Below are 20,141 nucleotides of genomic sequence, written 5' to 3'. Positions count from 1 at the left end.
TGGTGCTCTCAATTGCTTACATGGGTATTCCTTTTTTTTATAGTATTTAAATAATTTGCATATTCATCATGTTTCTTTATTGTTTCTTTTCACCCTCCCCTATAGTATGTGAACTCCACAAGATCTTTGTTATTGTTCATTGATACACCCCCAAGTGTCTAGAACTCTGCCTGATTTATTGTGGCCACTCAAGAATCAGGTGAATGAATGAATTAGAGGAGTTCCTTTGGGCTATAGTTGAGAATCCTCAAAATTGTCCATTGTCACCAGCATTTGTTGAAACTACAAGGCTAGACAGGCCTCCAGTGCTGAGCACATATTCCAGTGGGGAGATTCTAGGGTATGTCATCACCTGACACTCCCTGACTTGTCCTTTTAGGAGACTTGAGAAGTAACTAATCCTGCTGGGTCTTTGGAAGGCTGCAATCTCCCGTGTAGCTGAGCCTGAGTTCTTGAGATTTATGTCTATTTTGAAGCAATGAGATTGTGGTTTGCATTTGAAAAAAAATATTTTGTGTGTTTTTTCTCATGTGGTGAGAAGATGTAGAACTCTTTGTTCTACATCTGGAGATGAAGGCAGAAGTATTTGTTCATAACCTCCTATCACTCCCGTTCACAACCACCATTTGTCCAGTCTGATTCCATGTGCATTAACTCTCCCTGGATTATGCACTCAATAGTGCATTTTTCTATGGGTATCCTGCACTTTAATATCATAGACGACTTAGATCAGGAAGGGACAGGAGGATTTTGCACAAATTTCATTCGAGCCTACATTGAAAGGGCCACATGGCAATGTGTGGATACAAAGTAGGGCAGAGAGATTTGTAGAGATGCCCAAACGGTGTCTAGTACAGTTACTAGTAAGACTAAGAAAGATCAGGCTTTGGAATAAGAACATTAGCAGCATCCAGACAAAAGCATTAGTGTGAAAGTCAGAGGCATTTGGGGAGATGCTAGCTGCAATCAGAGGTCGTATGGCTTCCAGCATATTCATTGGCTAATTCAGCACTGCTGGTGAAGAAATTGAGCTTCCATGTACAATATAAAAAGATGTGGTATCCAACTATTCACTGTACTTTAGACAAAAGGGCAGTAGGGTAAAGAGGAAATTCAGATGCTAGAAAGGAAAAGGTGTTGTCTGGGGGAAAGGACACACAAGTCAGATAGGTGTATCAGGTCAAACCTGGAGAATATGAATGACAGTCCCTCCCCCGCCCCCCGACTCTTGGCAACCGAAGATGTGGGTCCAGGAAAGACATGCGAGGCAGGGCATGCTCGGAATTTCCTTTGCAGGGTCCTTAGATATAGGGTTTAGGGGAGGAGAGGCTTGTACGCAAGCCTAGAGCAGAGCTAAATTGATGCAAGAGGTCTTAATCTCAGGTCTTGTTGAGGGGTTGCAGTGGTCCAGCCCAAAGGGAAGTAGCTATTTAAACTCTAGAAGGGAAGCAGATGGGTGGGGATGGCAGCAGGAACAGCTGCCTCTTGCTGAACCCTTACTCCTATTCTCAGCTCATACCATGTGGCTTGTGACAAGGGAGTGTTTCTTTTATAAGAAACTTCCTAGTGCCCTGGCTGGTGTGACTTAGTTGGTTGAGCCTTGCCCCATGCACCAGAAGGTCGCTGGTTCAATTTCTCGTCAGGGTGCAAGTTTCATCCCCAGTAGGGGGCGTGCAGGAAGCAGCCGGTTGATATTTCTCTTCCTCTCCCTTCCTCTCTCGCTCTCAAATCAATAAAAATGTATTTTCTTTAAAAAAAAGAAAAGAAACTTTCTAGCTGTTCTCAAAGCAGCCTCTTGGTATCTCATAAAAGTAATGACATTCACTCATCCATCTGTTCTATAATTGTCGATCTATCAAGCACCTCGTGGGGATGAAGAATAGACTAACCACTAGGAGGTGAGTGGGAAAAGCTCCTGGTGATGGCTGGCTGGTCCTGGGCTCCAGTTCAGGGGAGGTGACACAGATGTGGAGCCAGCAGATACTCCACAAAATACAGGTGAGCAGAATTAAGGGAGGAGGGACCACACAAACACCTAGGTTTGAAGAATGATTTGGATTTTCCAAATACCCCAGCTTGTTACAGATTGGGTAGGAAAGGCGGGCCTGGATGGGTGACCTCACTTTCATTTTATCTTAAGCAGAGTGGACTCTGATATAAAGGGTCAAGGAATTACAGGTCCCATGTTCCTGTGTTGCTCCCAGGAAGGGGTCCTCCTGGGAGGCAGCATCTTCAGGGTCCACTGGCACATTAGACAGGATAAATGGATGGGTAAAAGGACCAGGTTTCTCTGGGGCTGCTGAACCTGACTGTCTTCTCCAGGTTTTCACTGATCAGCACCCCCATCACTGATCGGGGTCCCCATACTCCTGTCTATTATTGACTCTGAGGGTCTCTCTTGGAGTGAAGGAATTTTAGGGCCAAAAGAATCATTTGAGCCTTGCCTTACCCCTCCCAGATTGGGTACACTTAGGGATGGGTGAAGAGAATGATTACTTTTTTCCACCTGGGGAAGTTCATGGGACCATGCCCTTGGCCTCCCAGGAGAACCAGGAACAACTGCTTATCTCCACATCCACTTCCAATACCAAGCAGTTCAATAAGCCTGGACTGTGCCAGGGGTTAGGGCCTCCAGGAAACAGGGCTGTTTCTGGATCCGGCAGCCCTAGAACTTCTCCCTCTTCTTGCCTTTCAGCCCACGCCACCCTCACTGTAAACATTCCACTTGGGTGGAAAGGACCCTCCGTGGGGACAAGGCCCAAGTGACATCATTGCCAGACAGCAAGTGCCAAAAAAATGTCAAGTGGGTGGTTTCATCACAAAGACTGAACCAACAGGTAGATGAGGGGACTGGGGTGAATCATGTTTGACAGGCAAAGGATTAAGACATAGCAGTCCAAAAAAAAAAAATCCCATTTCCTTGAGACAGGTTTCCATCTATAAAAAGCCAGCTGGCTGGGGACACTGCATCAGACCCGAGTGACCACGCAGCCTGCTCTTCTCTGCACACCAGGTGGCTCTCCTTCCTCCGAACGCTTACCATTCGCTCAAGGTATTTTCTTTTTATTGGAACCTCCTTGGCACTATTGAAGTTCTGTTATCAGAGTTATAGCCTCTAGGAATAGCTTTGTTGTAAATGCAATCATAGTTTGCGCTTGAAGTGACTTAAGATGTTATCAATGCTGCCCCATCAGCTCTTGCTGTGACAGAGAGAAAAGGATTGGCTTGTGTGAGACCCTCCATTAGCAGGATAAACCCTGCTAACCTTAGGGTTGGTAGAGCTTGTAGTGACATTATACCTCTTTCTTTATTCATAACCTTAATACGGAGAATTTTATTCTTTCACCAAAGCGTTTTATGAGAATTTATTATGTTGGTACTTTGTCTGCTAAAAAAACAAAAACAGTTTAGACAACAGAGAATTTATTCCATGAAACTACAACTTATATAGGAAAATAAGACATGGGCAGTAGAAAGTCAATGTAGAAAGTCACCCGCATAAAGCAATAAGGACAAGCAAAGTGCTGTGCAGTTTGGGAAGGAGAAGGCTTGCTTTAGAAATGCCTCCCAAGGTATCAGATGAGGATCATAGGGGCCATCTGTGACCCAGGATGTTCAGGTAGTACTTGAACGAGCAGACTGAAGAGTAGGGTGTGAGCAAGGCTAGAGAGGCATCAAGTGGGGTTCTGGAGAAGTCAGTAACTAGCTTATAGGTGATAAACCATTCTGTTTTCAGAAATGTGTGGGTAGGCTGAAGTTACTGGGTTGTTGTTTTTTCCCCAAATCATATCACATTTCCATGTGATCCAATTTTGTGCTGTCATATTTCTGCCAGGAGCCTGTGGCTGTGTTGCGTTGCTAATTGGGTTTTAAGTTGTGCCAGGAAGAAAGAGAGCACTGGGAGAGGCCCTGAGTGGAGCTGAACAAATTACCTTTCGGTTCTCCCTGTTCAAAGGTTCAGAAATCACCAGGGAGTTCTTAGTCATAAATGGAGGAAGGGGAACATTTGCTTCTTCGGAGACCTGAACTGGCACTGAATGTGGCTCCTTCCCTAGCTAATCCCTGTTTAAACCATCTGTTCTGTCTCTAGGTCCAGCCTCTTGTGAACCATGAGTTCCCACCAGCAGAAGCAGCCCTGCACCACACCCCCCCAGCTTCAGCAGCAGCAGGTGAAACAGCCCTGCCAGCCTCCACCCCAGGAGCCATGTGTTCCTCAAACCAAGGAGCCATGCCACACCAAGGTTCCTGAGCCCTGCCACACCAAGGTTCCTGAGCCCTGCCACCCCACGGTTCCTGAGCCCTGCCAACCCACAGTTCCTGAGCCCTGCCACACCAAGGTTCCTGAGCCATGCCACCCCAAGGCTCCTGAGCCATGCCACCCCAAGGCTCCTGAGCCATGCCACACCAAGGTTCCTGAGCCATGTCCCTCAACGGTCATTCCGGCACCAATTCAGCAGACCAAGCAGAAGTAATGTGACCCATGCCCTTGAGGAACCAATCATCAAGTGCTGAATCCCCTCTCCCATTCTGCTTGAGTGCCATTTTCCTTGTAATTAGCATGCTGTCACCCTGAGTCTCAATTGCCCCCTAAAAATATGTGCTATGAAGCCTTCCTTCCCAAGCACTCTGGCCCCTGAGCTTCTGAATGAGGCTGAGGGTCTTGGTACCCTAGAACCTTAGTTTCAGCTGCTCAGGATTCATCTGAAGAGGGACTTAAGGTTCAATCATGCGGATCAGCTCTGTTCTGCCCCCATTAAATGCACTTTCCATTTCACTCCTGACTGTGTGTGTCGTGATCTGACTCATTGTCTTTATTCCTTTCCCTTGTGAAATAGGACCTGTTCCCAGACAGGTTGGTGAGGAAGGGCATCTTTCAGAGTCTTTGGGTCCTGGTAATAGGTGGGTGGTGTGTTTCCCCACCCCCACCCCACTGCTGACTTTTCTTGGGCTGGCATTGGGAGGTTGTGTAATGCCACCCAGAGGCTGTTCCTTGGGCATCCAAGGCTGGAGCAGGGCTCGCCTCCTGCGACTCAGTGAGTCACACTGGAGTCTAGTTAGTGCCTGTCCGTGCTGACTCTGACTGTCTAACCCTGAGTTCCCTGCTCCTACACCTGGCCTTCAGATTGCTCACTTATCTAGCCAATTTCTGTTTATTTCAAAGGATGCCGTTCCTACATATGTGAATCTGCTCCTCCTCGCTCATTTCTTTCTGATACCTGTGACTGTGTTTCTCAAACATACACAAGACTCGCAGCCTCCCCATTGAACTCAATCAATCCTCTCCCATTCACTGAGTGCCTTATTATTTCTTCATGACCCATTGGTTATTGAGGAAGGTGTTGTCAAGTCATAGAACTCTGCCAGGAAGGGAATGAGGATCCTTAGGGCATTTCTAGTCATCTAGAGGGATGTACTTCACTCCCCACCCGACCCCTCACACAAACACACATACACACCCATGCAAGCTAGATTGGGGGTTTCCCAGAGTAACACAACAAAGCTGATCTACTGTATCCTCAGGATGCAAACTGTTTTCTTCACACACAGTGTAGCAGGAACCACAGGCAGTGAGGACTAGGAAGCCCACCATCCCATCTTCCTAGAATATAAAAATGTTTACAGAGAAATGAAGCATGGTAGAATTGTTAGCCATGCATTTATATATATATGTGTACATATTCATATTCATATTATATCAAAATATGTTTCTTTTTATATTCCTGGGAAACACAGCAAATTTTCCTGCAGAAATATAAAGAGATGTATTTTTCCTTAGGTTGTAAATGAAATAATGAAAAAACCATGAGCATTTAGTATAACACAAACAATTGTGATAGTTTTGATCATCATGTTTTTACCTGACCACATTCTTTAAAAACTATTTGAAAAATGTTCATCCTAAAAGTTTTATTAATCTGTCTTCTTGTTTTATCAATAGGTAAGGTCTACTATCATATCAGAGTAAACAGTGCCACCTAGCATCGAAATAAAGTAGCCAAACAAACAAACAAACAAAATGTGTCCTAATCATATAATTTATTAGTCAGCATAGGCTAGCTGCTATAACAAACACCCCCAAAATTGTTGTGGCTCAGTCCAGTAGAAGTGATTTCTTACTTGTGTCCAAGTCTAGCGTGGGTTGGGAAGGCTTTTGCTCCACGCAGTCATAAAGGAATCCAGGCTCCTTTCCTCAAATGATCTCACCATCATCGAGTGCCTTGTCTCCCTCTGAATTCTTTCAACCCTTTTTATTTCTATAAGATCAGTAATGGTGTCTTCTCTTTGCTAATTTCAGTAATTCGAGTCTTTTCTCTTTTTGGTCAGTCTACCTATAAAATTGTCAGGTTTATTGATCTTTTCAAAGAACCAACTTTTAGTTTATTAATTCCTTCTTTTTTCTACTTTTTATTCATTTATTTCTTTATTTTTCCATTTTTATCTTTACCTGAGATATAGTTTGTCTTCAAGTTCTATAAGGTTATTGATTTGAAATTTTTCTTCTTTTTTAATGTGGATGTTTCCAGACTTAAATTTTTCTGTATGCACTGCTTTTACCTGTATCTTGTGAGTTTAGTAGGCTCTGTTTGTTTGTTTTTTCTCCCAAAGAATTTTCTGATTTTCCTTATTTCTTCATGACCCATTGGTTACTGAGGAAGGTGTTGTCAAGTCATAGAACTCAGAAGCAGAGAGGATAATAAATGTTACTGGGCCGAGGGGTGGCAAATATGTGGAGATATTGGTCAAAGGGTAGAAACATTCAGTTACAACATGGATAAGCTCTGGGGGTGTAAAGTACAGTATGGTGACTATTCCTAATAATACTGTGTTGTGTACTTGAAATATGCTAAGATGATCATTATGTGTTCTTAACACATACACACAGATGGTAACTATGTGAGGCTATAAATATGTTAAAGTGATTATGATGATCATGTCACTAAGTAAATATGATTATCTTATTTACTTTAAAATATACAATTTTATTTGTCAATTATACATTGGTAAAGCTGGGGGTTGTGGGGAGATGGAAGAAAATAACCATCATTCAAAAGAATAGCAAAATGTAAGAATTTCTGTATTCATTCTCCTCTTTGCCTTTATTAGGTTTGCTACTATTCTCTGAGAGAGAATCCTTTATCCATTGTTCTCCGAGGGTCTTGTATATACCTCATGAAATTATTCCTCTTAAGTGAGCTGCATTGCCCGCCCATGAAATGGGTAGTGTGGAAAGTAAGAAAGGAGGGCCACAAAGTTGTTTGTATTCTTGAAATAACAAAGTCATTTTAATCTAGGCTCACAGTTTACTTCATCAATACCCTCAAGAACTGCCCTGGCTGGGCCCTGGCTGGGCCTTGGCTGGATGGCTTGGTTGTTCAGAGCATCATCCTGTAGACCAAAAGGGGAGCGGGTTCCATTCCTGGTCAGAGCACATACCTAGGTTGAGGGTTCAATTCCCAGTTGGGCCATGTTCAGAAGGCAATCAATCAATGTTTCTCACATCCATGTTCTCTCTCTCTCTCTCTCTCTCTCTCTCTCTCTCTCTCTCTCTCTCTCTCTCAATTCCCAGTTGGGCCATGTTCAGAAGGCAATCAATCAATGTTTCTCACATCCATGTGCTTTCTCTCTCTCTCTCTCTCTCTCTCCCCCTTTCTCTCTCTCTAAAGTTATAAAAACATGTCCCTGGGCGAGGATTAAAAAATATATTTAAAGACAAAAAGCTGCCCTATCTGGGTAGTTCAGTTGGTTGGAACATGGTGGCGGGTTTCATCTCCAGTCAGGGCTCATACAGGAAGCAGCCAGTGAATGCATGAATAGGTGGAGCAGCGGAGCAATCTCTCTCTCTCTCTCTCTCTGCTTCTCAGGGCATCTCTCAAAGTAGGTGTCAAAACGACATACTTGGATCTCTTTTCTGTGGTGTTATAGTAAACGGAAAGTGAATTTAAAGTTTAAAAGAAGAAAGAAAATATAATCCCATCACAAACAAAAATGTGCTTTATTCAGGAAATGGAAGAATAGGTACAGTTGCTCAGGTGGTAGGAGCCCTCTGCTCAGATCACAAGATCACAGACACAGAAGCCATCGAGGGAACCCTCTGCTGCCCTCCCTCCCCCTCGGGAAGACAGCTGCTGCTCTTCCTTCTGAAGCTGGGGAACGGAACGCTGGTGCAGCGGAGGACTGCCCTTTCTTAGCTTCCTTTCCTTCTAGAATAGACTCAGAAGGAAATCACTCGCTGTCAGGAATCGTTACGGGCACATCAGGCTGAAGGGTGGAAGAGCTTCTTCTGCGTCCATGATGGGCTCTGAAGAGAAGATGAAGGAGGGGCTGGGGAACGAGGTGAGCCAGTTGTCCTTATTCTTCCCTGTCCCTGTGGAAGCTGTTAGTTGCTCTTGGGTGGGCACTTCTGTTGGCATGGTGGAGGAGGTTGCACAGGTGGGCATTGCTGCTGGCACAGCTGAGGTGGGCATGGCTCAGGGCACTTTGGTGGTGGGCATGGCTCAGGGCACTTTGGGGGTGGGCATGGCTCAGGGCACTTTGGAGGTGGGCATGGCTCTGGGCACTTTGGGGGTGGGCATGGCTCAGGGCACTTTGGGGGTGGACATGGCTCTGGGCACTTAGGTGGGCATGGCTCTGGGCACTTAGATGGTGGGCATGGCTCTGGGCACTTAGGTGGGCACACGGGAGGTGGCTGGCAGGGCTGCTTGCACTGCTGCTGCTGGTAAGACATCTTTCTGGAGTCTTAAAACCTGAAGGAAAGTACATGACAGTGATCACAAGAAGGCATTCCTGGAGAGAGAGAACCCAACTCTTAGGTAATACCTTGAGATTTATCTCTCCAGTCTCCAAGAATTATGCTTTTATCTCTTAAGTTCACTTTAAGACTCTCTGGCTGTTCCTTTCATCTTTATAAAATCATTTCATCGGCCCTGAGAAAGACTTGTCTTTTCCGCTTACCATTTTTCCAAAGAAAACATTGCTGAAAGAATAAAGTCATATGTTTTGTATGAAAATAACATCTTCATGAAAGTCCATTACAAGTTCTAATATCATGGGCAACCTCACGAGCAATTCCTATCATCATCATTATCTCTTGTGAGGTCCCAATAGGCTGACTTAGGCACACAACGAAGGGCTGTTCAGGAACAAGGCAAAGAGCCTTTGAATTCACACCAGAATGGAAAGGACACCAAAATATACATATTAAAAAACAACAACAACAAATACTTTTGTCTTTCCTCTCCTTCACATCTAAGCTTTTCTATTAATTTGTTTTTTGTACAGGAAATCAAACTACCTAAAAACAAGTGAAAACAGTATATCAATGCACCCCAATTCTAAGGTTTCATCAAATAAGTAGCATCAAACCCATGATCATGATGTAGGACATGCTAAACTTGCTGTCTTTAGGTAAATTCAACAGTTGAAAGCACCAGAAAAAACAGTTGAACTCTAGAAATAGACTCACCGCGTTCTCAGCGTAGATCAGAACTCGCCGCTGGGAGGATGGCAGTGGCACCGCAGGCCGCCTCTTTATAGGGCCTGTGCTCGCTCCACCCAGGGGGAAGCGGAGCCCTAAACTGACCTGGTCCAATCATTTCCCACCCAAAATGCAAATCCATCCATACAGGCTTGACAGGGACGCTGAAAACAGAACGCATCCTCTCCAGGCTCTCCTCACTGAGCTCCGTGCTCATGACTCACCGAGGCCCTGGCTTAGCTCTGAGCCAGTGACTTAGGGCTATGGGAGAACTTGGGGGATTCTCTAACTGGTGTGCAAAGGCTCTCCTTCTTGATTGGGGGAGATGACCCTTTCCCATATTTCACCTTCCTTGAGTCATAAAACTTTCTGCCCTGTTCCACTTCAGCTGGTTGTCATTTTGTTGTACATGCTGAGTTGAAAAAATCCTTTCTCTTTACCCAGAATGTCCTTACATGCATTTGTCTTTGATCCTATGGCCTGCTGATCTAAGTCCTCTTTTCTTCTAAAACGGGCTGAGGTAAGGCTGCAGATCATCTCAGTAGATTCCCCATAATGATACTAGGGACACTCAGTAAAATGTGACCTCCATGGTCCTATTTGCACTGTTTTGGTTCTTCAAATAGAGGACACAGAGCCAATTCCTTTGTTCTTGATAAATCTGTACCACTTTGGCCACATGGAATCTCCTGGGACCACACTTTAGCTATTGTTATTCAAATACTCTGGCAGATTTCAGAGTGGGAATCAGTCTCCTCAGCGCTTTTCCTCCTCGCTGCCCTCACGGTTGTACATTTGAGCTATTTTATTTTTTTAAAGGAACTCTTAATCACCATTTAATGAAATGCAGAGAAGCGAACAAAAATCACAAACATTCATTAAAGTCTATTTACTGAACCACACCCATGCGGTTCCCTCAGATGTTGCCTACAGTAGAGAACAAGATGCAGTCCTTCCTTGTTCACAGATTAATGGGCAACACAGATCAACACGCCGGCTATCAGGGTGCAGTGTTCTGGTGCCCACCCAGAGGGGGTAGTTGAATCTCCTGAGACATGTGCCCTCAGCTTTTCCCCTTCCATCAGGAAGTGCATGAGGTACCAGCCAGGGTCTTTTCAGGGTCACACACTCCCCATCCTGAGGTCTTCTGTGCCTCAAATGAGAGGTGACCACAGAAAGAGGCACTGAAGTTATTTATAAAAAGCCTTTTGAAAATGTTTCAACCGCCTACAGGGGAAATTTTTCAGTCCCCAATTCCTAACAGCGTCTCCAAAAGCAGGAATACCGCTTATGTTATGGGAGATGGCCTCAGATGGGAACAGAATAACTCAAATGTTGGCTGTATGTCCATGTTAACTCTGCATTAAATACATAATTTGAATATTTCATCTGCCATTTCATGGACATAATTTTCTATGACCAATAAAGTCAGAAACTCAAAAAGTTGGCATATAAAGCGATTTTAAATATAAAAATATTAAGAAGGTTATGTGAGACATGTGATGAGTAAATATACTGGGCCTTATGGGAATAACTAGAGTTTGGGAAACAATGTCCTGGTATGTTCTCCAATCTTGGATACAGGTTTGACTTCTGCTTTTTCAGAGTAAGCTCTCAAAAGTTCTTCCACAGTTTCTCTATTGGATCTTGGACCTGACCTAGCCTCTTTTCCTTACTGCCCCATCAGGTACTGAAACATTTAGTTCTGAACTATGGCTGATGAGAAGGCCCAATCTGAGATAGGAATCAAGTTCCAGCACTGAATTTATGTTACTGTGTAATGTGGGAACACACTTGTTACAGGATCAGCATCTCCCCAACCCACCTGACCCAACACAGCCCTAGCCTGCTGGTACTGCAAGAAATTCTTGCCATTTCCTTATCAGAAAATAAAGCCTTTTTATTCCATAAATAAATATCAGTTTTTAAATTGCAAGAAGGAAATATAAATAAAAATAACATTTAACACTCACTCCATCACATGTAATGATTGAGAGGACGTAAGGAAGGGAGTTAGATCAGAACACTAAAAGTCTGAAATCGAAATGAAACTATGAACTTAAGCTGATCATATATATTTGCTTTCTCTTACTCTACAAACAATTTTTAGGTCGTTAAAGACAGTCATTTCTGAAATATGTTTTCTGTTTGTTGTCCGTCCTCCTTAAGACCTCCAAGACCCCTCCACCTGCCACATTATCTTCTCTTATCTGTCCAGTTGGTGTATATCAGTCACTGAAGACCTGATGGCAGTGCAATTTGTGATTTCTCCTCCTTTCATATCTTTACAAAATCTACCTGCAGTCAGTAGGGCAGACTCACTCTTGTGAATTAACATTTTAAAGTGATGTTGCTGCAGCTTCCTTGTTTTGGCCAATACTCAGGAAGCTTTCCAAGAACTTGGTTTCATCATTTCAAAAGGAGGAAGAAGAGAAAGAAGAGGGTGAGAAAGAGGAAAAGGAGGCATAGGAAGTCAAGGGTCACTGAATCAACCCAGCAGCACACCCCCTCAGGTTCCCAGAACTGCTCTTGTTCTTGTCAGTCAGGAAGGGCTTTGGGCCAAGATTACCATTAACCATGACCATACAGGGACAGAGCCATCATTTCAGCACCTTAAGGCCAGGTATCTACAGTGTCATCACCAAATGGTTCCTATAGACTGAACCACACTGATGTGGTTCCCTCAGATGTTTATTGTAGTATTTGCTTTATTGTGGTCTGCAACCAAACCCACAATATATCTGAGGTATGTCTATATTCCCCTAACTTCTATCAGGATATTTAAGGGAGTGATTTCAAGAGCTAATAAAAAATATGAACTTATCCAGTATAGTATGTGCTAGTGAGACTGAGGATGTCAGGCAAGAAATGGAATGAATCATACACTTCTCCTCATAAGAGTCTTTCTGAGATAAGAAAAGTACATGGGCTATTATGTCCCTCCACAAAAAAAAATCATAAAAGAAAATAAAGAAACCTGGGTAAAAATTGCGAAAAACTCTAGGGAGAAAAATCTCCTCGGACTTCCTAGGGGGAAGTAGATGACTGTTGCCTGGGCAGAGAGGGCTGACAGACTTCTAAGAGGATAAGTTAGAGAAAAATTTAATTACATATAAAAGTTCCTCAAAATAGCTAGCTTATCAAAACTGACTCAAGGTCTTGCAAAGCTAAATTTTACCATAAGATCTAATAATAACACCCCTGGAAATTTACCTAACTGGTTTCAAAATATGTCCACACTAAAACCTGCATACAAATCTGTAGAGCAGTTTTGTTCACAAGATGTCCTTCAGCAGATGATTGGATAAGCTGGAGACTTAACCATGGACAGCAATAAGAACCAACCCATCCCTCTTCCAGTGCCCAGTTGAAATGTACATCCCCTGCCTTTCATGTCTACTCCTCAGACGTAAGATGGCCCTATTTGAACTTACTTGATCCAGTGAGATCATCGAAAATCTTTCCTAGAAGGTAATTTTCCAAAGAGAGAAGAATGAAGCGAAGAAAGAACACCTATCTACCCATGCTCCCCAGGTAAGGCGAAGGCAAGGCAGAAACACTGAATCATCTAAGCTTCTAACTCAGGGGGCAGATTCCTAACACCTGCCAGGAAACAGGCAGTTTTATGTGAGATCAGCAATGGTCATGACTGCCAGGAATAAGGCTGCCACCCTCAACAGCTTAAGAACAAGGTATCTGCAAATTGTGTCATCACCACTGAGTCCAAGGTAGTTGGGACACAGACTCGGGCACGCCAAGGGACTTCCCCTAACACAAAATGACTCCTTGTATCCTCATAACATACCCAAAACATGATTTCTTAAAGGAAGACTTGACTTCCATAACCCAGGATATGTGAATCGGTTGCCTAAATCTGATGTCGCAGTAACAGGGACATCAGTTTCGGAGGACACACCTCCTAAAAGGTAGCTGCTGTCCATGACAATGAAGACACTAATGTTTCTTTAGGTGTGGTGCCCCAGACCCCTCAAAGCAAAAAGCCGGCTGCATACTTGGTCCCTGGGGAATCAGCCACAGGAGCAGCTACTATCAAGTGACGAGCCCTCAGATGGCTGCTTCAGCCACCCAGTCAGTCTTGACCCCTGAGACCTACTCTTCACCAGCACCTCCTCCTTGGTTAAGAGAGAATCTTTGTGACCAGCTGATGGGGGAGGGAGATCCCATGCTTGATTCAGTAAATGGGTGAGAGCCAAAAATGAACTTTTCCATCCCAACAGCGCTACCTTAGGTTGGGCCTAAAATACAGAGGTGAGGGGAAACTCTCCTAGCAGAGAGGAAGAAACAAAGAGCAAGGAAATCTAGACACAGATAATTGTAAATAAACGCAATATGTTAATAATAATGATATGCGAGGTTTAAAATTTATGTATATGACAACAGTAACACAAGAGCCGGGGATTAAGTTAGTGCCATTAAGGCACTGTGTGGTTCCTAGGGATTTCTGAGGAAGAATTTAAGTACTATTGTTTATCAGTTTATAGGAAGTCAAATATGTTTATTGTGATATCTACAGTGTCCTCTAAAAAACCAACACATCACTTCTCGGCCTTTTGGCTAAGATCAAGTGTAGCATCTGTCCTTATCAGTTTAATATCTGAAACTTCCTCTATCTGAGGACCTTATAGGAAATGTATTTTTGGGATAGGGAGATGGAATAGGAGCTTGCTCCGTCCACTTCACACATTGACCCAGTATTGCAGTATCTCTGGGAACAGTGCAAAAACAAACAAACAAACAAAAAACCCAGCAAATAAATATGTATCCCTAAAAAAACTAATGGGGAGGGATGAAAAATAAAAACATTTATTTATCAATCTAAAAAGAGGCAAGACAGGGTGGAAATGGCTGGGGGGAGGGTCAATTAGGGGGGAAAAAAGGAGACATATGTAAAACTTTAGACAATCCTATATAATAAAAGGCTAATATGCAAATCGACTGAACTGCGGAATGACTGGTCGCTATGACACACACTCACCACCAGGGAGCAGATGCTCAGTGCAGGAGCTGCCCCCTGGTGGTCAGTGCGCTCCCACAGGGGGTGCACTGCTCAGCGAGAAGCTGGGCTCACGGCTGGCGAGGACAGCAGCGGTGGCGGAGCCTCTCCCATCTCAGTGTCAGTCAGATATCCCACGAGGGCTTCCAGACTATGAGAGGGCACACGCTGGGCTGAGGGACCCCCGAGTGCATGAATTTCATGCACTGGGCCTCTAGTAAAAAATAAAATAAAAAAAGGCAAGAGAAGAGACATAAAGAAATACTAAAGCAATGGGGGAGGCGCTCCAGTTCCACTGAGGATGTAGAAAGCCAGGGAGAGCTGCACTCTCGCCTTAAAAAGAGTAAAAGTCACATAAACTATAAAAGCGTAACTTTTCTCAAGCCCACAAAAGCAGCAGTTTCAAAACGATCCAAGGCTTCAAACAGTCAGGAGGCGGAGTGTGAGCACTGGCTCTCCTGTGTGAAACCTCGGGAGAAAGAGATGTCAGGAGCCACACATCAACCAAGAAAATCTCAGCGAAGACGTCTAATACATTTCCAGCAACTAAGTATCAGCCAGCATGACAGTATGGAGCCCAGATGTCACCGAAACAGGGGACGTGGCACCCACTTGAAGGTTATCCTCTGTTTGGTACTTGTGAGAAATGCTGGGAATAGGGAGGTAGGCCCGAGGATGCCTCCCTCCTTGGTGCTGACACAGGGGAAGGGAGCAACCGTCACTGTGAGAAAGGCACAAAGCCCCACCAATAGCCTCTCCTCTTTGGGAAAAGCAAGTCTTAAGCTTCTGGGGAAGGGGCAGCAGATTCTATTGCCCCCCTCCCGTCCCCCCCACCCACCCCCCTCCCTGTGCACAGAGAAAGACCACTGTGGCTGGGCTGGGGAAAGAGTGGAAGAAAAAAGCCTTCTAATCCTAAGGAAGATTGAGGAAGCGGGCTTGGGTCCCAAATCCCTGTACCAATATTATTAGAGGTCTCTTATACTAGAAGAGGGCAGAAATTCTCTCTCACGAGAGACCTACCAACAATACAAGAAAGAGTTCGGCTGCTACAGGAAGGAGGCGCAAGGCCCCTGAAGAGTTGCTACCTTGTTCTCCTAGGTGCTGACAGTCCCACGCTGGGTGTGTTGTCACATGGCTCCATTAATGGCCTTGAACAGGACAGCATCATCCCTCCATTTTCTAGGCCAAAAGGGTCACAGGCTGAACCTGAAACTAATTTAAAAAAAAAAAAAATGTATGTCCATTGTAATTGAAAACTTTAAAAATGATTTAAATTTTTTTTAAATGTTACAGGCTGGGGCCTTCCGGAAACTCTACATTTGCATATCTACACACTGACCTTTTCGTGATCCTCATGCCCATGAGTGGCTTGTGATCTACTAGAAACCCGAAGTCACCTTCTCTCATTTTCTTCAAATCTGATTCAGCGTCTGGGCTACATCCATTTAGAAGCTTTGCAACACTTGCTCCCAAAATATCATGGGCTACTTCCTCCTACAAAAGTTAATCTAATTGATCCCCTATCAGGCCATCTGTTTGAAATGGCATTTACAATGATTTTGTTAGTACACCCAAGAAATGAAGCTCCAAAGCCATTAACTCTACCATTCAATTCCTGGATCCAGATTCAAAGAAACCAACTTAAAACAATGCCAGCAAATACAATCAAAGGTATAAAGGAATGATAACATTTAAAAGGTTCCAATGTACAAACACGAATATGATAACTGATACACATCATAGATCATCAAGAAATGGTGAAGTTTTTAGAAAAGTAATGTTAGAGGAGAGGATATTCATGCACTCTCAAAGAGCCACTCACCAAATGACTAATTGTAGAAAGAAAAAGGTATGTCTTACAATAAACAGATCTGGTAGGCCCCTCCATTGAGCCAGACAAAGGACCTGGCCTCTGCAAACAAGGCAACATCACCAGGAAGCAAGACAGTAGTCAAGAACATTCAATGGCTATAAGAAATCATCTGGAAGTATTTCAGTGTAGACTTATGACTTCACCAGTAGTACAGAGCCTGGCTACAAAGTGTAGAAATGTCCTGTCTTCTGTAATCAAGGTGGTTACAATACAAAGCTGAGGAGAGGAGGTACTTTTCTATTCATCCCTCAGGTTTTATGTCACATAACTTCCTCCAGGTGAATGCTCTTCCTTTGCATTCCCTTAAAACTATCCCCACACTTCATGAGATGGACCACAAAGATGATCGTTGGTGCACACATCCCACACTGTCCTCAAATTTAAATTTGGGCTGTTCTCTTCCTCACTTGTCCCCCTGCCCTGCCTTCCTCTTCTTTTTCTTCCTCGTGGGGTACATCCTCAAAGGGTGTCTCTCTGGCACTGCCCCACTCCACGATTGGCTGCTGGTGGGAGGCCGTTCCTTTGCTCTCATTGGTTGCTGAAGAAGAGGCACATTCAAGGATCTAGGGTCATTGTTAGGGTTGTCAAGGGTCTGGGGGAAAGGTCCAGCGTTAAGGGGTATGGTCAGATGTCAGGGGCCATAGGTCAAAGGTAACAGGTGAAAAGTCAAATGTCACAGGTCCAAGGTCAAAGGGTGAAGATTGAGGGTCAGTGGTCAAGGGTGATAGGACAGGGTTAAAGGTCATGCAAAGGCCAAGTGTCAGGTGTGAAGGGTCATTATCCAAGGACCTAGGGTCTAAGTTCTAGGGTTCAGTGTCTATGGTTAGGTTTCAGGTTAGGGTCGTTAGGGTTGTCAAGGGTCAGAGTGAAGGGTTAAGCATCAAGGGGTAGGATCAGAGGTCAGAGTTCAAAGGTTATGGGTCAAGGGTGGTGTGAAGGGTCATTGTTCAAGGATCTAGGGTCTAGAGTCCAGGGTCTAGTGTTAGGTTTCAGGTTAGGATTGTTAGGACTCTCAAGGGTTTGGATGAAGGAGCAAGCATCATGCGGCAAAGGTTAGTGGTGGAAGTTAAAGGTCAGGTCAGGGGTCAATGGTCATAGGTTGGCATTAAAATGCAAGGTCAGGGGTCAAGGGTCAAAGATCAAGCATCAAGGGGTAGAAACAAAGGTTTGATGCCAGGGGTCAAAGGTCAAGGGCCATAGGTCATGAGTCGAATGTGAAGGGTCACTATTCAAGTATGTAGGGTCTAGGTTCTATGGTTCAGGGTCTAGGGTTAGGTTTTGGGTTAAGGTTGTTAAGGGTATTAGGGGTATTAGAGTTGTCAAGGATAAAGTGTCAAGGGTTAGATTAAAGGTCAAAGATCAGGAGTTAAAGGTCATGAAAAAAGTGTCAGGTGTGAAGGGTTAGTGTTCAAGGAACTAGGGTCAAGGTTTTAGGGTCCAGGGTCTAGAGTTAGATTTTGGGTTAGAGTTAGGTTGTTAGGCTTCTCAAGGGTTAAGTTAAAGGGTCAAGCATCAGGAGTAGGGTCAATGGTCAGAAGTAAGGGGTCAAACATCAGAGGTCAAGCATTAGGACACCGATAAAAGGTCAAGGGTCTAAGGTCACGGAAAGGGATCAAGGGTCAAAAATCCATGACCCTGGAGCACCCTGGGTAGGTAAAAAAGTGGACATCACACATCAGCTGTAGAGACTGTCCTGGTTCCCAATCCAGCTCTGCCCCATCCCAGCTGAGGGAAGCGCCGAGGCCTGGTTCTGACCTGTGGAACGGGAATGATGTGCTGGGCCGGCACCCAGTGGGCAAGGGCTGGATGGCAGGGAGACTCTTACTTTCTGCAGTAACGGGAACTGGCCAGCAGAGGGAGACATCCTCTGCCGCCTCCCAAGACAGGCAGCTGGGCTGGGCGGAAACCACACCTGGCTCCCCTTCAGAAGGGGTAAGGGAGAGGCAGAAGGGTGGCTTTGGGGCCAGGTGGGCACCCAGCTGCCCTGGGAGACTGTTCTGCCTACCACCCTGCAGACAGGTCCCCTCTGGTGGCCGCACTGCGCAGGCTGAGCCCTCTAGGAGCTGGACGTCAGCACAGACTCGGTGCTCTCAGCATTTCCTCCGGGGAGAGGGGAGGCAGGTGTGGGGGCTGAGTGCCCACCTGGTGTCTGCACCCCTCTGCCTAAGGGGTCAACCCCCCAGCCCCTCACAGACTGGTTTGAGGACCTGGGGCTGCAGGCAGGACCTGGGGAACTGGTGACCGGCTGGGGTCCGGGCTCAGCAGGTCCCGGGAGCTGCAGGGGAGCTCTGAGGGTGCTGTGTGCTGAATGGGGGCCCAGGGGATGAGAGATGCTGCCTCGGAGGTGGGGTGGCACCGGGGACTTGGACCAGGAGGCTCCGGGGCAGAGCCACGTCTCACAGAACGAATGCAGGAAGTCTGCTGGTTTGCAGAACCCGAATCAATTCATTTCGAGGTAAAACAAAATCTGCCAGGAGAGGCAGGCAGCATAAGCCAGGCGGGAAAAATCATGGCACTTTGTAATCAAAGCCACAGCAAGGCCCTTGCCCCAGGGCAGCGGGACTCCAAGGTTCCCAGCTGGGAGGGAAGAGGGACAGAGAGCAGCCGCCCGGAGGCACTGGTGCCATGACAGGGCCCCGTCTGCTGGGGGTGGAGGAGGGGGTGAGGGGAAGGGTGAAGCCCCTCAGAGCAAATGGCCACAGGGTGAAGGGCCGCTTACCCAGAGGTCACAGGTCACGGAGACAGAGACTCTGGGCGCCGAGGGTTCCATTTTCAGTTCTGTCCTTTCACTGCTGTGTGCCCGCGAAGGGAGAAGCCACTCGCCCTCTCTGTGCTACAGTAGTTTCACCTGTACGATGGGCACGTGAACAGGGGCGGGGCCACGTGATCAGCCGGAAGTGAGCAGGTGATGGGGGGCACGTGATCGGCCGGAAATGTGCACGTGAACACAGTGTGGGGTTTTGTTAGGAAGGAGGAGGGGCAACTGAAGATGGAGGAGAGGCCCCGTGAAGACAGGGGAGAGTGAAGGGATGGGGCCAGGAGCACCAGGAGCCCCCAGAAGCTGAGGAGGCAGGAAGGACCCTGCCCCGGAGCCCTCTGATGGAGCACAGCCTAGAGCCCTGATTTCAGATTCTGGCCCCCAGATGGGAAGAGCACTGTTCCTGTTGGTTTAGGCCGGTCTGTAGTCATCGGAGCAGCAGCCTCAGGAAATAGACCCCTCCTTTTGGGGCTTTTATTTATTTTTTATTGATAGATCCTCCCTTCCCCCCAACTGATGGACGGAGTATGACGTAAACTCCACCTGCAGTCGGACATTCCTGAACACCTTATATGGACTGTACATTGAACCACCAATCAGCACCTGCCATATACCCTAAGCCCCCAATTCCTAAATCCCTAGGTGCCTAATCATGTGCCTTATATGAAACCACCAATCAGCATGGGCTGAGTGCCCTAAGCCCCGTCCCCTCTTTTCCTCCCCTTAAAAGGCACTCTCTCTCTCAAGCTCTCTCTCTCTCTCTTCCCTTTCCCCCTCTGGAAGGCGGCCGGCAGGGTGATCGCCAATAAAGCCTGTGTCCTGGTATCCCATGGTCTCCGGCCTCTGTTTCATCTTTCATTTATTGATTTCAGAGAGGAAGGAAGAGGGGAGATAGAAACATCAATGATGAGAGAGAACCATTGATTGGCTGCCTCCTGCAAGCCCCCCACTGGGGCTCGAGCCTGCAACCCTGGCATGTGTCCTTGACTGGAATCGAACCTGGGACCCTTTAGTCCACAGG

At 45.7% G+C, this 20,141-nt stretch overlaps 2 protein-coding genes and 1 non-coding gene across 3 annotated transcripts; 2 read left to right on the top strand and 1 right to left on the bottom strand.

Moving 5' to 3' along the window:
- Positions 1 to 2,948: 2,948 nt before the first annotated feature.
- LOC129147881 (cornifin-A-like) lies at positions 2,949 to 4,774 on the top strand. Its single transcript, XM_054711591.1, has 2 exons — positions 2,949 to 3,052; positions 4,091 to 4,774. Exon 2 carries the CDS (start codon positions 4,110 to 4,112, stop codon positions 4,470 to 4,472), a length of 363 nt encoding a protein of 120 aa, XP_054567566.1. The 5' UTR covers positions 2,949 to 3,052; positions 4,091 to 4,109; the 3' UTR covers positions 4,473 to 4,774.
- Positions 4,775 to 8,377: 3,603 nt separating this feature from the next.
- On the bottom strand, positions 8,378 to 15,663 carry LOC103291365 (small proline-rich protein 2E). The gene is made up of 3 exons (XM_054712249.1): positions 15,575 to 15,663; positions 8,678 to 8,744; positions 8,378 to 8,548 (listed from the first exon to the last, which is right to left on the bottom strand). The coding sequence occupies exons 2-3, from the start codon at positions 8,723 to 8,725 to the stop codon at positions 8,378 to 8,380; spliced, it is 219 nt and encodes a 72-aa protein (XP_054568224.1). The 5' UTR covers positions 8,726 to 8,744; positions 15,575 to 15,663.
- LOC114233651 (U2 spliceosomal RNA) lies at positions 14,031 to 14,221 on the top strand. The gene has a single exon (XR_003619806.2). It is a non-coding gene; the product is annotated as a U2 spliceosomal RNA (small nuclear RNA).
- Positions 15,664 to 20,141: the final 4,478 nt, after the last annotated feature.

Source organism: Eptesicus fuscus, chromosome 22 (assembly GCF_027574615.1).
Source record: "Eptesicus fuscus isolate TK198812 chromosome 22, DD_ASM_mEF_20220401, whole genome shotgun sequence".
Lineage (NCBI taxonomy): Eukaryota > Metazoa > Chordata > Mammalia > Chiroptera > Vespertilionidae > Eptesicus > Eptesicus fuscus.
This window is presented reverse-complemented; position numbering and strand designations above follow the sequence as displayed.

Coding starts and splice junctions, on each gene's coding strand:
- LOC103291365 (XM_054712249.1), bottom strand. CDS start 8,725: ATGTCTTACCAGCAGCAGCAGTGCAAGCAGCCCTGCCAGCCACCTCCC. Junction 8,549..8,677: donor AGCCCTGCCAGCCACCTCCC/GTGTGCCCACCT, acceptor AAGTGCCCAGAG/CCATGCCCACCTCCAAAGTG.
- LOC129147881 (XM_054711591.1), top strand. CDS start 4,110: ATGAGTTCCCACCAGCAGAAGCAGCCCTGCACCACACCCCCCCAGCTT.